The sequence below is a fragment of the Ochotona princeps genome, chromosome 20, assembly GCF_030435755.1.
Source record: "Ochotona princeps isolate mOchPri1 chromosome 20, mOchPri1.hap1, whole genome shotgun sequence".
Lineage (NCBI taxonomy): Eukaryota > Metazoa > Chordata > Mammalia > Lagomorpha > Ochotonidae > Ochotona > Ochotona princeps.
The window spans coordinates 41,049,014-41,063,457 of record NC_080851.1 but is presented as its reverse complement, the minus strand read 5'-3'; the positions used below and the strand labels follow the sequence as shown (position 1 = coordinate 41,063,457).

Genomic DNA, 14,444 nt, shown 5'->3' with positions numbered 1-14,444 from the left:
GGCATGGTGTGCCAAGAGTCATTTCCACAAGTTCAATAGAGGCCTTCTATAGTCTTCTCTTTGCTAAGTCAAGCACACAGCTCTTGTATAAGTGCCAAAATTCTTTCTTAAGTCCCATATTTTGCACCAAACCAAACATTACCAGGAAAGTTCAGTGGTTCTTTCCTTTAACTTAGTATAGAAGCAGAAAATGGAAACCAGTTGTAGACCAAAGTTTTACTTTTTAAGTGACCATTTGAACTTGGAAGAGGGCAGGGGGAAAGCAGCAGTGTCTCAGAGATTTGGTGCCTTTTGAAAGTAGAGATTGAATGACACCATAGTTTATTTTAAATCCTTTTTCCCCACAGGAAGCCTGATGAAATGTCATTTGAAAAGAAACATGCCTCTAATATCCCTGAGAACAACTTCGACAGTGAGGAAAGTCTCAGTCAGCTTGACAAGATCCACATTTGTCAGCAGTCCTTTGAACACAATGTAAATGAGAAAACTTGTAGTGAACAAGTTTATACCAAAGACATATGTAATCTGCAACCTGTCAGTGTGGAAGAAGCAATTCATGTTGGCTCCTATAAATTTTGCCTTGCCACCAAACAGAGAACTGACACAGAAGATAATTTGTATGTGTCCAATGAATGTAAAGAAAACATGGAGCAGAAGTCAGAACTCATTAGAGATCAGATCCTTCGAAGTGCAGAGAATCCATATGAATGCAATGTGTGTGGAAAAGCTTTTCCTCAGAAGTCACGCGTCATTAGACACCAGAGAATCCACACAGGAGAAAAACCTTATGAATGTAGTGAGTGTGGAAAAGCTTTTACTACGAATTCACACCTCATTAGACATCAGAGAATCCACACTGGGAAAAATCCTTATAAATGCAGTGAGTGTGGAAAAGCTTTTTCTCAAAAGTCAAGCTTAGTGATACATCAGAGGGTCCACACTGGGGAAAAACCTTATGAATGTAGCCAGTGTGGAAAAGCTTTTTCTCATAAATCAAGCGTTATAGCACATCAGAGAATCCACACCGGGGCAAAACCTTATGAATGTAGTGAGTGTGGAAAAGCTTTTCCTCAAAAGCCACACCTCATTAGACATCAGAGAATCCACACAGGAGAAAAACCTTATGAATGTAGTGAGTGTAGAAAAGCTTTTCCTCGGAAGTCACACCTCATTAGACATCAGAGAATCCACACTGGGGAAAGACCTTATGAATGCAGTCAGTGTGGAAAAGCGTTTTGTCAGAAGTCAAGCATTAGAACACATCAGAGAACCCACACAGGGGAGAAACCTTATGAATGTAGCCAGTGTGGAAAAGCTTTTTCTCAGAAGTCTCAGCTAATCATACATCAGAGATCACACACAGGGGAGAAAGCTTATGAATGTAGCCAGTGTGGAAAAGCTTTTTCTCAGAAGTCTCAGCTAATCATACATCAGAGATTACACACAGGGGAGAAACCTTATGAATGTAGTGTGTGCCTTAAAGCCTTTCCTCATCAGTCAGGATTCCTTCAGCATCAGCGAATCCACACTGGGAACGAACCTTATGAATGTAGAGAGTGTGGAAAAGCTTTTACTCATAAGTCAAACCTCATTACTCATCAGAGAATCCACACTGGGGAAAAACCTTATGAGTGTAGTGAGTGTGGAAAAGCTTTTTCTACTAAATCAAGCATTATATCACATCACAGAATCCACACTGGGGAAAAACCTTATGAATGTAGAGAGTGTGGAAAAGCTTTTACTCAGAAGTCAAACCTCATTACACATCAGAGAACCCACGGGGAAAAGCCTTATGTATGTAGTGAATGTGGAAATGCATTTACCGATCAGTCACGTTTTGTTAAACATCACAAAATCCACAGTAGGGAAGAGCCTTATCAATGTACTGAGTTTGGAAAAGCTTTTTCTCCAAAGTCAAGCCTAATGATACATCAGAGTCCACACAGGGGAGAAACCTTATAAATATAGTCTGTGTGAGAAAGCCTTTACTTGTGAGTCAGGATTCATTCGACCTTTGCGAATCAATACTATTTAACAACCTTATAAATGTAGTGAGTGTCGAAAATCCTGTTGCAAGCAGTCAAGTTTCATGAACTATCAGAATTCACATGGGAAAGGAATGAATATATTACATGTGTTTAAAATTCATGCACAAACACATTTAGAGTGCATTGGAAAGCATACATGCTTCAATAATTAGTATACCCACAATAATGTGTAAAATATTTCTGCATTGACTGCGAAATTTTTTTAATGTCAATCATTAGCAGAGTAACAGACCTCAGAGCTACAAAAACATGTAACCAGAAAGACTAGCTACCATAAACCCGTTATTATGGTCTGTCAGAGTTTAAAAAGTGAATGAAACAACCATTAGCAACAGTGCAAATACAAAACATTGTAACAGGTCAATGGGTGTGGAAACATACGTTGAAAGTCTCAGTAAGTGTTAAATAATAAACCTGAGGAGTATCATTTTATTTCAGAAGAGAGATTATTTGTTGCTAAAACAATTAAGATTCAATTTGTACATGATCTCCCTTTGTTGTGAGGTGGGAAATGTGAATGAATTCTGCTTTCAGATTTAATGTTGATAATAAATGCTCAGTGTATAATACTTGTTTGAAAAGCCATCTTTGGGGCCTGGCGGTGTGGCCTTGCCTGAGTAGGGGTAGTTGTAGGCTGAATCACACAAATCAAATGGTCTTGGGCCTGGCGGCGTGGCCTAGCAGCTAAAGTTCTCATCTTGAAAGCCCCGGGATCCCATATGGGCGCCGGTTCTAATCCCGGCAGCTCCACTTCCCATCCAGCTCCCTGCTTGTGGCCTGGGAAAGCAGGAGAGGACGGCCCAAAGCTTTGGGACCCTGCACCCACGTGGGAGACCCGGAAGAGGTTCCTGGTCCCAGCATTGGATTGGCATGTACCAGCCCGTTGCGGCTCACTTGGAGAGTGAAACATCGGATGGAATATCTTCCTCTCTGTCTCTCCCCCTCTCTGTATATGTGGGTTTCTAATAATAATAAATTTTTTAAAAAAAGAAAAATGAAAAACCATCTTTGTCATTTACACATGTATGTAATTGAGCTATTTTAGAATCTGAAAATTCCTCTCCTATTACAGAATTATATTGGAATCACAGCTATCAACTGATGCATGTTGCAACTGTAATGATAAAGGTTTGAAGGATGAATCTTGTCCAGAGGGAAGATTCTCTTGTGATACCTGGCCAAATGAGGATCATCTTTGGCCACTGTCTCCTTGAATAATCACTTTGTGAGATTGCCTCTGCATCTCTGTCTGCTTATCCCATGCAGGATGCTATAGGCACATGGCACACTGTCTCTCCAAGGCAACCTCCTGGCAGTAGTCTCAGCTAACAGAGACTCCATCTTGGCCTGGTAACTAGGCATACATCCAGAGTAGTAGGCTGTATCCCTTTGTCTCTGTCCCTGAGGAGCTGTGCTAGAATTTTTCTGATAAGCAACTCTAAGAAGTGAAATGCAACCGTCATCCTGTTTACCATTCACATGTAATGATCATGCTCAAGGGCACAGCTTTCAGCCCAGGTGCTAGTATACCTTGGTCTACCTACACATGGCCTAAAACACTAGGCTCCCAAACCTGCTTCGAGAATGCAGCTGGTGACTTGATTAGCGTCCAGAGAAAGAGGCATGCCTACTGACCAGTTATAATTATAGTGTAAGTTGGGAGTACTGTTGAGACCACCCTCTACCTTCCCCCTCACAGCTTTATATATGCTCGTATAATTTTTCCAATAAATGGACATCCCTCACCAATTTGTCTCAGCTAGTTCTGCAGCCAAGCAACAACATCGTCATGGCCCTCAGGAGTCTTGGGAACTGCTGGTCTAGGAGACATATCTAGGAGGCATATCTCAGAAAAGAGTTGTTTGACATCAGAGTCTTGGATTTCCTCTTTCAGGTGGAGTTTATGTGTCAGCTGCCACCAATACTGCTCAGATTCACACTGATTTCATGCATCATGGCTTCCCACAGTAAGTTTCTTGCCATTGTATGAGTTATAAGATGTCAGCCTGTGCCAGAAGTCTTGAACTGTAAGAGTGAGCCCCAGGACCAGCATTATTACATAGTAGGTAAGCTATCCAAGATCCTAGCCAATCCACCATGATTTTGCTCTTGGCTTCTGGTTTCACAGCAGTGCAGCTACTGCAATTCAGCAGTTGGGGATATGAATCAATGAATGGAAGATGTCTCCCTACTTATGTTCTCTCACTGTAATTCTGCCTTCGAAATAAAAAATAATTTGTAAGAGTGGGTCCCATGACTGTTGTTGAGGTAAATTAAATGATTTTTGTGAAAACCATTGACATGCATCTCATGCACGACAACCTGGACCACTTCTACTACTTAATATTTAGAGTCAAGGGCCTATCAAGACCAACAATGATGAGCACTGAGTGCATAAGAGGCATCTTTTTTTTTTTTTTTCAAAATCTGCCATGTAATCAATGCCTTAGTTCAACTTCCGAATGAAGTTTGTACACTCCTACCTGCTTCCCACCAGAATTCTCATGTGAGCCCCCAGATGTGAACTCTCTGCTATTGTTGCTGATCAGCTCCTGGCTCAGGTCCTCCCTTGAACACACCCGAGAGAGCCTCCTGCAACCGTGAGATTTATTGAATATTTTGCTGTTCCACTTTTAAAACATTCCCAGTCTCTGACACCATCCTAACATACTCTGATTTTTGCAATTGCATTATAGGTGTGTGGAATAGGGTGGAAGGATGGGATTCACAGGAATTGGGAGAAAATAGGAGTGGGTCCTTTATTCCAGTTATACATCCTGCTGCACTAACCAAGGGTTGGAACAACATTCAATGATTACTAAATGGGTGTCTCTAATTTCAAGCGGCACACCACCACCTGGTTTTCTCTTGGGACGTGCTTTCACCTTTCCTCCTTTTCCCCTGCTCACATTGCCACTTTGGAAATAAAACTTCTCTGTCTCCAAAAAAATACATTGAGAAAATGACTTTGAGATCTAGTTTCGGTGAACTTTTTTTTGAGGGGGGGTGTGCAGAGAAATCTTCAGTACCCCAGTGAAGAGTAACTAATCTTTGTGTCCCACCCAGTGAGTTAAAAGTTCATTCCCGCTGACCATTTCCTGTCTGTTTCTAATCTTTCCTTGTTGTTCTCTGTCTATTCCAGGTTGTTTGTTTGTTTTGAGGGGTTTCTGGAGCGATCCTGATGGTCATTAACAGAGAGGGTGGGGACCCAAAGTTGGAAACGTTCACCTAAACTGTTGATATATGTCCTGTTAGAGTTATAGAGGTAGACTACCCGAAAAACAACCAGGTTCAGCGAAATCATGCTTCAATGCTATAAACTGCTAAATACTAACATTAAAACAGACATGACACAGCTGAATAGCAATCTATAGCCATTTTAGGTTACATAGAACATGGTTGAATATAAACCAAAATTGAAATGTCTATGAGGAAGTCACACGTTGTGGTTGAGAACCTGCATTTTCCTATTAACATATTGGTTAATCAATACCATGTCAATTAATGCCATACTGTTGTAAATGGTTGTAAATATTATGTTGGGGCTTTTAATTGATTGGGATGATACTCTGCTGGCTCTACCTTCAGACCAGAGAAGGTCTCACCAAGAAACCATTGAACTTACCAGGACAATAAGATGAAAGAGATCTAGTGTCTATATCCACCTCCTGAATATTGTCAACTGGTACTGAGTCCAAATGTCCATATTTTCTCTGTCTTTATGTACACTTGCTATTCCTGGGAAGACCAGGTCCAGGTTGGGTTGCATGCTTTGGACCCTTGGTCCAGCCACCCTTGTCCACCATGTGTTAGGCTGGGCCTTGGCATGCCTGGGCTCAAGAGGCTTCGCCCTTCCTGGCGAGCACACTGGGAGCGGATACCTTGAGATCAAGGCAGGCCTAGGCTTCACCAGTGGCCAACACCATGAGTTAGGTGGGACTGGGGGAGGGCAACCTAATCATTGTTTTCATGTTTTCTATTTCTGTGTGTTTTGCGTGTGTGTGTGTATGATTTAATTGCACTCAATCTGTATGTATGTATGTTAGATCATTAAGGAGAATTTGTGTGATTATTTCCAAATATTCTAGTTTTCCTTCCTGTTTTAGATCAGGGCTAAATGATAGGCAGAGAAGCTGTACCTGGCATCCCAACCATTCTAGTACATACCGAAGGGTACTGCACCTCCAATACAAAACCGGGGTGTCAATGTACCACACACTCTAAGTTTTCTGTCCAGTTGGTTCCAATAGTTTTGTAATTATGTCCATATAACCAATTGAAGGATGAGGGAACTCTTTCAATGTGCATTGGCTGACATGGTTGACCTTAGAGTCTCCATTCACCCAGATATTTGCTGTCCACATTTGGCTGGAATAGCTATCCAATATTGTCTCTCTTCCTTTCTCTTTGATGGTCCAGATGTGCTCTCTAGGCCTGAGTGGCCTTCCATCTCCAGATGGATCTAGGCCAGTTGTCCAATACTCCTTTCAACTGCGGAGTACCAATTCTTGAAAGTGGACCAAGAACTTGAGCCAGTCAATCCTGGCCCATTGGACCCCCACCCTCGGTGCTCACTGAGCTAGCACCACCATGCAGTCATGTGAAGTATCCAAGCCAAGAGACCTGGGGCCTGACACACCCTCTACTCCCAGGACTTGCAGACCCAGAACCCATTGCACTGGCCAGCCACAGACCCAGGCCAATCAACACAAATCCCGCCACACATACAGCCGCTGGCTTTCTAAATCCCACAAAACTCACTATCAAACTTTGCTCCTTGACCAACCCTGCATTAACCTCTTGACCACTTCTGTCCCTAACCCAGCCACCTTTCTGGCTCCTTGGTTACTCAACTACTCCACTCCTGTCTGAAGTTGATAATCTTCTGTATAACGTTTGACCAGAGCTCATCTGGATCTCATTTCATTTAGTGATGGAAGCAGATTTAATCAGGTTGGAATATGTGTGATTGAGGCAGCAGTGACTTCACCCACTGAAGTCTTATGGCAGACTGCCTTGCCACCAAGGACCACAGCTCAAAAGCATGAGCTTATTGCAGTAACCCAGGCTCTCAAAATGTGCACTAATAAGGCTGTTAATATCCACACTTACAGCCTGTGTGCCTTTGCTACAGTTCATGTATATGGCGCCATCTACCGGGAATCAGGCCTCCTTATAGCCAAAGACAAAAAGACCTATTAGCTGTTGTTTGGTTCCCACCACAGTCGCGAGAATACACTGCACTGGACACCATAAAGGGAAACTGCCTTGATGATACGGCTACCGAGAAGCAGCCACGAGGGCAACTGCCATACTCCCTGTATTTACTAACTCAGTTCTTCCCTCAGATCCATATTCTTCCAAAGCTTTGGAATAGATACAAGAAAAGGGGGAACCAGGCAGCAAAAACAGATTTGGTACCAAGACCTGGATGATAGGATGTTTCTTCCAAAAGCCCTGGGGCAACATCTGGCCCAGCAACTCCATCAGAGCACACATTTAGGAAAAACAAGGCTGGCTGAGCTCCTCAGAAAAGGATTTAGTGTGTGAGGACTAAATGCATTAGTGGAAGGAGTAGTAGAACATTGTGAAATTTGTTCCCAGGTTAACCCAGGGCAACGACCAGCAATATAAACTGCAATCAGAAATAGGGGAACAGAGCCAGGGAGGTTTTGGGAAGTTGATTTTACTAAAATTAAGTCAAGAAAACATGGATATAAATACTTATTGGATGAGCAAAAGTTTTCCCTACTAAGACTGAAATTGCAACCATGACTGTTGAAAAACTATTACATGAGATTATTCCTCAGTGTGGGCTGCCTCTCCATAAAGGTTCAGCTCATGGCCCTGACTTTATTGCCCAGGTGTCACAAGGAATAGCCCATGCTTTTGGGATGAATTCAAAATTACATTGCGCCTATAGACCCCAAAGGTCTGGCCAGGTAGAGAGTAAATCAGACCCTAAAGGAGACCTTGGTAAAATTATCTCTAGAGACTGGTGAAAATTGTGTGAGTATGCTGTCTTTTGTCCTAGTTGGAAGAAGTTGTACCCCCAGCATTAAGGGGTTCACTCCTTTTGAGACCATGTTTGGGAGACTCCCCACTCATTTTGCCCAAGATAAAAGTAGCCCTGCAAATTATCATTGATGATCAGCTTTCAAGTTCCTTGCAGGTTTTCCAGGAAATCCAAAAGGAACTGATGTCTGACCTGGAGGCAGCTTTCTGGCGACTTCCAGTCCAACCACCTTGTTTCCTATTAGGTGACGAGGTTTGGATCAAGAGACATAAAACTGAAGCCCTGCTGCCATTCTGGAAAGGACCATATGCCATGATCCTAACCAATCCAGCAGCCATTAAGGGAGACAGGAATAAGGTATAGATTCACCACTCCGAGGTTTATTTTTGTATGTGTGTGTGTGTGTGTGTGTGTATTTTTTATTATATTTTTGACAATCGTTACAGTTAATTAGGGTAAAAATGTTCAACAGTTATAGGAAAGTGTGTAAGGCTATTATTTCCATCTTGTTTCCTTCATGTATCTGAGGTAAAAGGGGATATTGAGGGAGAAGCACCACCCAGTCTAACACACACCCCAGATCCCAGATGTGTGGCATGCTCCGAGATTCTTGCTCAAGTGGTTTTGGTAGTTCACCAGTTATGAATCGCTGCCATTCTTGCTGCTCCCAGCATGATGATGTCATTGAAGAATCCACTGATTGACATAATCCATCTTAGAGTCTCCATTTGCCCAGTTTGTCACTGCCAACACATAGCTGAGGTGGTTGATTGACTTGTTCTATCTTCTGTCTTTCCTTGGTTAGGGTTCTGAGTCCAGCATTTTGATTGGGGAGATTCCCAAAGAAACTTTGTCTGAGGTGTTTCCAGAGCAAATTCTTGTATGTTCTAGCAAGCACAGTGCCCAGCAAAGTTCATTGCCCCAATCAGATGGTGATTGCAATTGCTGGGTTGGTTCTGTTTACAGCCTTGACTTCCACTGGCCCTGCTTAGTCTGGTCTGCCCCCATCCCAGCTCATGCTCTCCAGTGGGAGTAGCTGTCCAGCAAGGGAACCCCCCCATATTCACCCTGCCAGCTCTGTCCCCTCCCTTTTTGGTTCTCACACATGCTGATTGGGTGCTGCGGTTACATCCGGTTCAGGCAACCTCACCTTAGCATTCCATATCATGCACTGGTTTTTTGTCACGACCAAATCTGGCTCGACCCACACTCTGTTCTGGTGCTCAGATTTGGCAGTGGATGACATGAACTGATTTAGCCTGGTCTTCCCTGACCCATGCCAAATGTATGCCAGTGGGATGCTTTCCATGTCCTATTCTGGGCTGTTTCCTTCCATGCTTCTTGTGCTTACCTGCAGGGTCTTTTCCTGCCAGAGAAGTTGCCCAGGCTCCTCCATCAGAAGCCCTCCCAATGCCAGATTTTGCACATACCAGGGGGTCCATGAGCCAACCCTACTCAATTCACCTCCTGCCCTAGCAGGAATAGTGGCTTTTCCTGACTGGCCTTCAAACCAACCTGGTTCTTGCTGTTGGATGTTTCAATCAGCCACAGCTTGTCCATACCAACATATAGCTCACATATGGCTCAGTAGGGGTTGAGGCCTAGCCTAATCCATCCCACATTTACCCTGATCCTCGAGAACACCAGAGAGTGTTGGGGTCTGGGCCAGCTTGGTGCATCCTGTCCCGGTCCACACTTGTGTCAAGGGAGACTACAACTGATTCCTAGTTAGAACGCAGCCCCCATTCCAGCTCACACGCCACTTGGTGGGAACCTCAACCCAGTTAGGGTGTCCTCTTAGCTCTGCAGTTGGGTCTGTTTTCAGCCATAGATCACACGCCTGCCAGTGGTTGCTCTGACTCAGCTTGGCTCAGCCCCTCACCTGTCCTGACCTCTGCCTTAGACACTAGTTTAGCATCCCTGAATCATGCAGACCAGTAGGTGCAAGAGCCTAGCTCAGCATGACCTGGGTTCCCTCCTGGTTTCTGGTTTTGCTTGTAGACTAAGGTTTGCTCAGTCCTGCCCGGTACATCCTGTTCCATTACCAATTCATGTTTACATAGCTAACCAGTATAGAAAGGGTTTAGGAGTATGGGTGCATGAGTGATATCACTGCTTCCAAATTTTCTTTATTCTCTTTCTGTGTCCAGTGAAAGTGGAGAAATTGGAGGAGATGCTTCATCCAGCCTCCCCACAGTAGCAGCACCCTGTGATGGGATATGGCCAACCGATGTCAGCCCAGGGTCCCCAATGTGGTGCATGCTGCCAAGGATTCATACACGCAGTTTTGATAGTTCTGAAATTCTTTCAATCTTGCCAATCCAAGGATCAATAAATCCTTCCAAAGCCCTTTGGCTACAGTCTCCATTCACCCAGATATTTACTGTCAACACTTGGCTGGGGTAGTTGTCCCAATTTTATTCTCTGCTTCCTCTGCTATGGTAGCAGATGTCCCTTCCAGTCCCCAATGCACTGCCATATGCTGCCCATACATCTGGGCTATGCATACATCCTAGCTATGGAGATGTCCCAGCCCTGATATATGTATTCCACAGTCATGCTTTGACAGATACAGTCCTCTTGGTGCTCCATCTGATGACAGCTGGAAAGAGACAGGCCTTGTTATTGTCTCTGAGTTCAGCAGAAATGGCTTAGTGTTAGACAAGGATGCTTCTGCTTCGATAAATCAAAACTGATTTACAGTTAACATGGTTAGATGCAGTTTTTTGTCATCTGAACTTTTGTTGTAGTTTCTGCATAACTGTAAACTGACTTTTGTTTCAAGCTAAGAGTACATCTGATTCTCACAGATCCTGTGATTCTCCCATGGTTAGAGTTCAGAGTCCAGCAGTTAAGTTGGGAGGATCCCCAAAGAAACTTCATCTGAGATGACCCTAGACCTGACTCTTGTGTTTCCTTGCCCGTACAAAGTCCAGCTCTGTCCATCACTGATGTCAGTCTACACACACACACAATGGTAGTTGTAATTGCACGGTGAGTTCTACCTTTAACCCGGTTCTCATGTAAACCAATGGATCTTGCAGCCCAACCCAACACTGCCCACCACACAATTACCCTTCACAGTCATCAACAGGAAATGCAGCCTAGTTAGGGTGACACCCAACAACCCAGCCAGGCCCACCCCCAACCCTGAGTCTTCAAAATGCTGCTATTTGCATCAGGCAGGTGCGGGCTTCTTGCATCTCATTCAGTTCTCATACACCTATATGAGTGTTGGAGCGCAGCTCAACATAATTGACCATGGAATCCAGCCAACAGCCATGCTGGTAAATACCACCACATGTCTAGCCAGGCCCTCCACCAGCCTTGATTCTCATACCCAACAGTGGAAGATGAAGCCCATCTGAGAGGTGCCCACAAATTCCTCACCAGTCCCACTCCTAGGCATAAATCTTGCACTTATTTGGTGTTACTACAGTCTTTTTGCTGTTGTGAATACAGGTGCTGGGAGGTTTCCCCCTGTGTTTTTTTCTGTTTTGCATTAACTTTGTTCATTTGTTTTTATTTTTCTTTTGAATGTTGTATATATAGAGAAAACAGATAGAAAAACTTTCTGCAAGCTGATTCATCCCCCAAGTGGCTAAAGTAGTCAATCCTGAGCCAAAATGAAGCCAGGAGACAGGAGCTTCTACCATGTCTACCATTCAGATGCAGGGTCCCAAGGTTTTGGGCCATTCTCAGCTGCTTTAACCAGGCCACAAGCAGATAGCTGAATGGGAAGTGAGACAACAAGGACATGAACTCATGGCTATATGGGATCCTGGTGCTTGCAAGGCAAGGACTTTAGCCACTAGCCAACTGCACCAGGCCCAGTTATTTAGTCTTGCCATACCTGCCCTCTCTTCATAATGTGCCAGTTGCTGCTGAGACAAAGGCAAACCAGCCTGCACCTACTTTGGCTCATGGCTACACCACTGGACATAGTTGGTTAAGGCAGCTTGGCTATCCCGCATTCAACTCACATGTAAGCTAACAGGTATTATGCCGGAGTCCTGCTCCAGCTGAGTTTGGAGCTCGAGAAGGGTGCGTGGAGTTGGCGATAAAGAAGGACACAGACACTGTCACTTGGTGCTGTCTTGCCTTTTTCTCAAGAAGAAACTGTCCTTTTTATTTACTAGACACATCACAAGCCTCTGTACAAACGTTTGATTTTTTTTAAAGATTTATTCATTTTATTACAGCCAGATATACACAGATGAGGAGGGACAGAGAGGACGATCTTCTGTCCGATGATTCACTCCCCAAGTGAGCCGCCACGGGCCGGTACATGCCAATCCGATGCCAGGAACCAGGAACCTCTTCCGGGTCTCCCACGTGGGTGCAGGGACCCAATGCATTGGGCCGTCCTCTCCTGCTTTCCCAGGCCACAAGCAGGGAGTTGGATGGGAAGTGGAGCTGCCGGGATTAGAACCGGCGCCCATATGGGATCCCGGGGCTTTCAAGGCGAGGACTTTAGCCACTAGGCCACGCCGCCAGGCCCCAAACATTTGATTTTTTTATCTTTAACTTTAGAACTAAGATGGCGTACACAGATGTTCAATTAATTTTTACTTCATGGTCAACCAGGTGCTCTTAAAGATAATTCTGTAAGTCACTATAATCAGTTTCTTTAAAGCAAACCATTATTCACTCTTCAGAAGTAGCCATTTGATGACAGTTAGAACTCCAAGGACGAGGCACATCTGACCAAGGCAGGACTTGGGAACTTTTAACTACATTAGAGGCATGACCAAGTCCTATGAGATGTGAGGGAGTCATTTGAGTAGTCCAGGAAGAAGGCCAATCTTTCCTGGCTATGCAAGATACATCGGCTCCTGTGTCCATCAGTTCAAGAAACTTTCTCCCTTGAATTTCTAATACTTTAGTAGGTCGCTGAGTCTGAATTTCCTGAATCCAAAAAGCTGCATTGCTAAAGCCAAATGCATTTTTACCTCTAGGAAGTAGAGATGCTGATCTGCCCATGTTAAAATAAGGCATAATAATTAACTGTGCAATTCTTTGACCAGGGTGTATAACAACAGTTTTTGTTTGTGGCCCTATCATGACTTGGATTACACCAGAATAGTCAGCATCCACCACCCCAGGAATAACTTGGATTCCTTGTAGAGAGGCAGAGCTTCTACCTAAAATAAGTCCCGTAGTGCCTACTGGCAAAGGTCCAAAAACTCCAGTGGCCAGGCAAACAACTGGCGAGTCAGTGGTTAATACTGCTGAGGTGGAAGAGCTGAGGTCCAGTTCCACGCTGCCTGTGGTGGCACGCTGAAGGTCTGAGACCCACCTGGCTGCAGAAAAGGGTTGAATGAAGCCTGTAGTGTCCCCATTATTTGGGGGGCCCAGGACTGGGACCATCTCCCATTTCCCTGCATCTGAGCTTGGACAGGCTGATTACTCAAATTAAATTGACTTTGAGGCAACAAAACAGTCCCATTCTTGTGAAATTTAGACTGACAATCCTTCTGCCAATGAAATCCTTTTTCACACCATGTGAGGAGGATTTATATTAGTTTTAGGATTGTCCACAGTAGTTTTTTCCTGTCTGAAATTTTGAGACAAATTTTTGGTGGGACAGCTGTAGCTAAAATGCCCTACTCCACCACAGGAATAACAATTGCTTCTCTTTTGATTTCCTTGATTGCTTCTCATGTTCCTTAAAATGTGAGTAGCAGTTTGACCTTGAAGAGCTGCAGTGATAGATAACCCTTGAATGTAAGTTGGAGTTACCTCAGCACAAGCTCAAACATAGTCTGACAAATCTCCTGTCCTTCTCACTGGCTGAATTAAGGTCTGTCAAGTTGGAGTAGCATTTTCGAAAGCTAGCTGTTTAACTATGAGATCTGTAGCTGTATTGTTAATTACTGTCCGGCTCACTGCCTCGGTAAGCCTAGCTACAAAATCTTCAAAAGGCTCCTCAGTCTTCTGTTTAACACTTACAAAACCTGAAGACTTTTGATCTGGAGACGGCAGGCATTTCTGTGCTCCCAATGCCAGGGAAGAGAGAAGCTGCAATGTCTCCTTAGGCAGAGTGAGTTGTTCTGAAATGCCAAGATGAGTGCCCTGTCCTAAAAGCATGTCTAAGGTAAGAGACGTGCCACGCCTCACAGATACCTGAGACTTCACTTCTGCTTTAGCTAATTCCTCATATTCCATCTTCCACAGAAGGAAATTTCCTCTGGTGAGGCAAGCCTCAGCAACCTAAAACCAATCGTATGGTGTCATCCACTTTGCTGCTAGTCCCTCCACCATTGTCACAGTTTATGGGGAGTTTGGCCCGTAGTCAGAGACAGCATGCTTTAGTTCTTTAATAAGCTTATAATGCAACAGTTCCCGTTCAGGTTCATCCCATTCATAGACTACAGGAA

General features: G+C 44.1%; 2 protein-coding genes across 2 annotated transcripts in view; one reads left to right on the top strand and one right to left on the bottom strand.

Moving 5' to 3' along the window:
* The window catches only part of LOC101522773 (zinc finger protein 260-like), a 793,789-nt gene that overhangs the window by 500,537 nt on the left and 278,808 nt on the right, over positions 1-14,444 (bottom strand). The gene's annotated exons all lie outside the window — the stretch shown is intronic.
* LOC131482714 (zinc finger protein 568-like) lies at positions 706-1,962 on the top strand (the record flags this gene model as incomplete). Its single annotated transcript, XM_058677948.1, has 1 exon — positions 706-1,962. A coding segment is annotated over one exon (1,257 nt), but the record flags the coding sequence as incomplete, so codon positions are not given.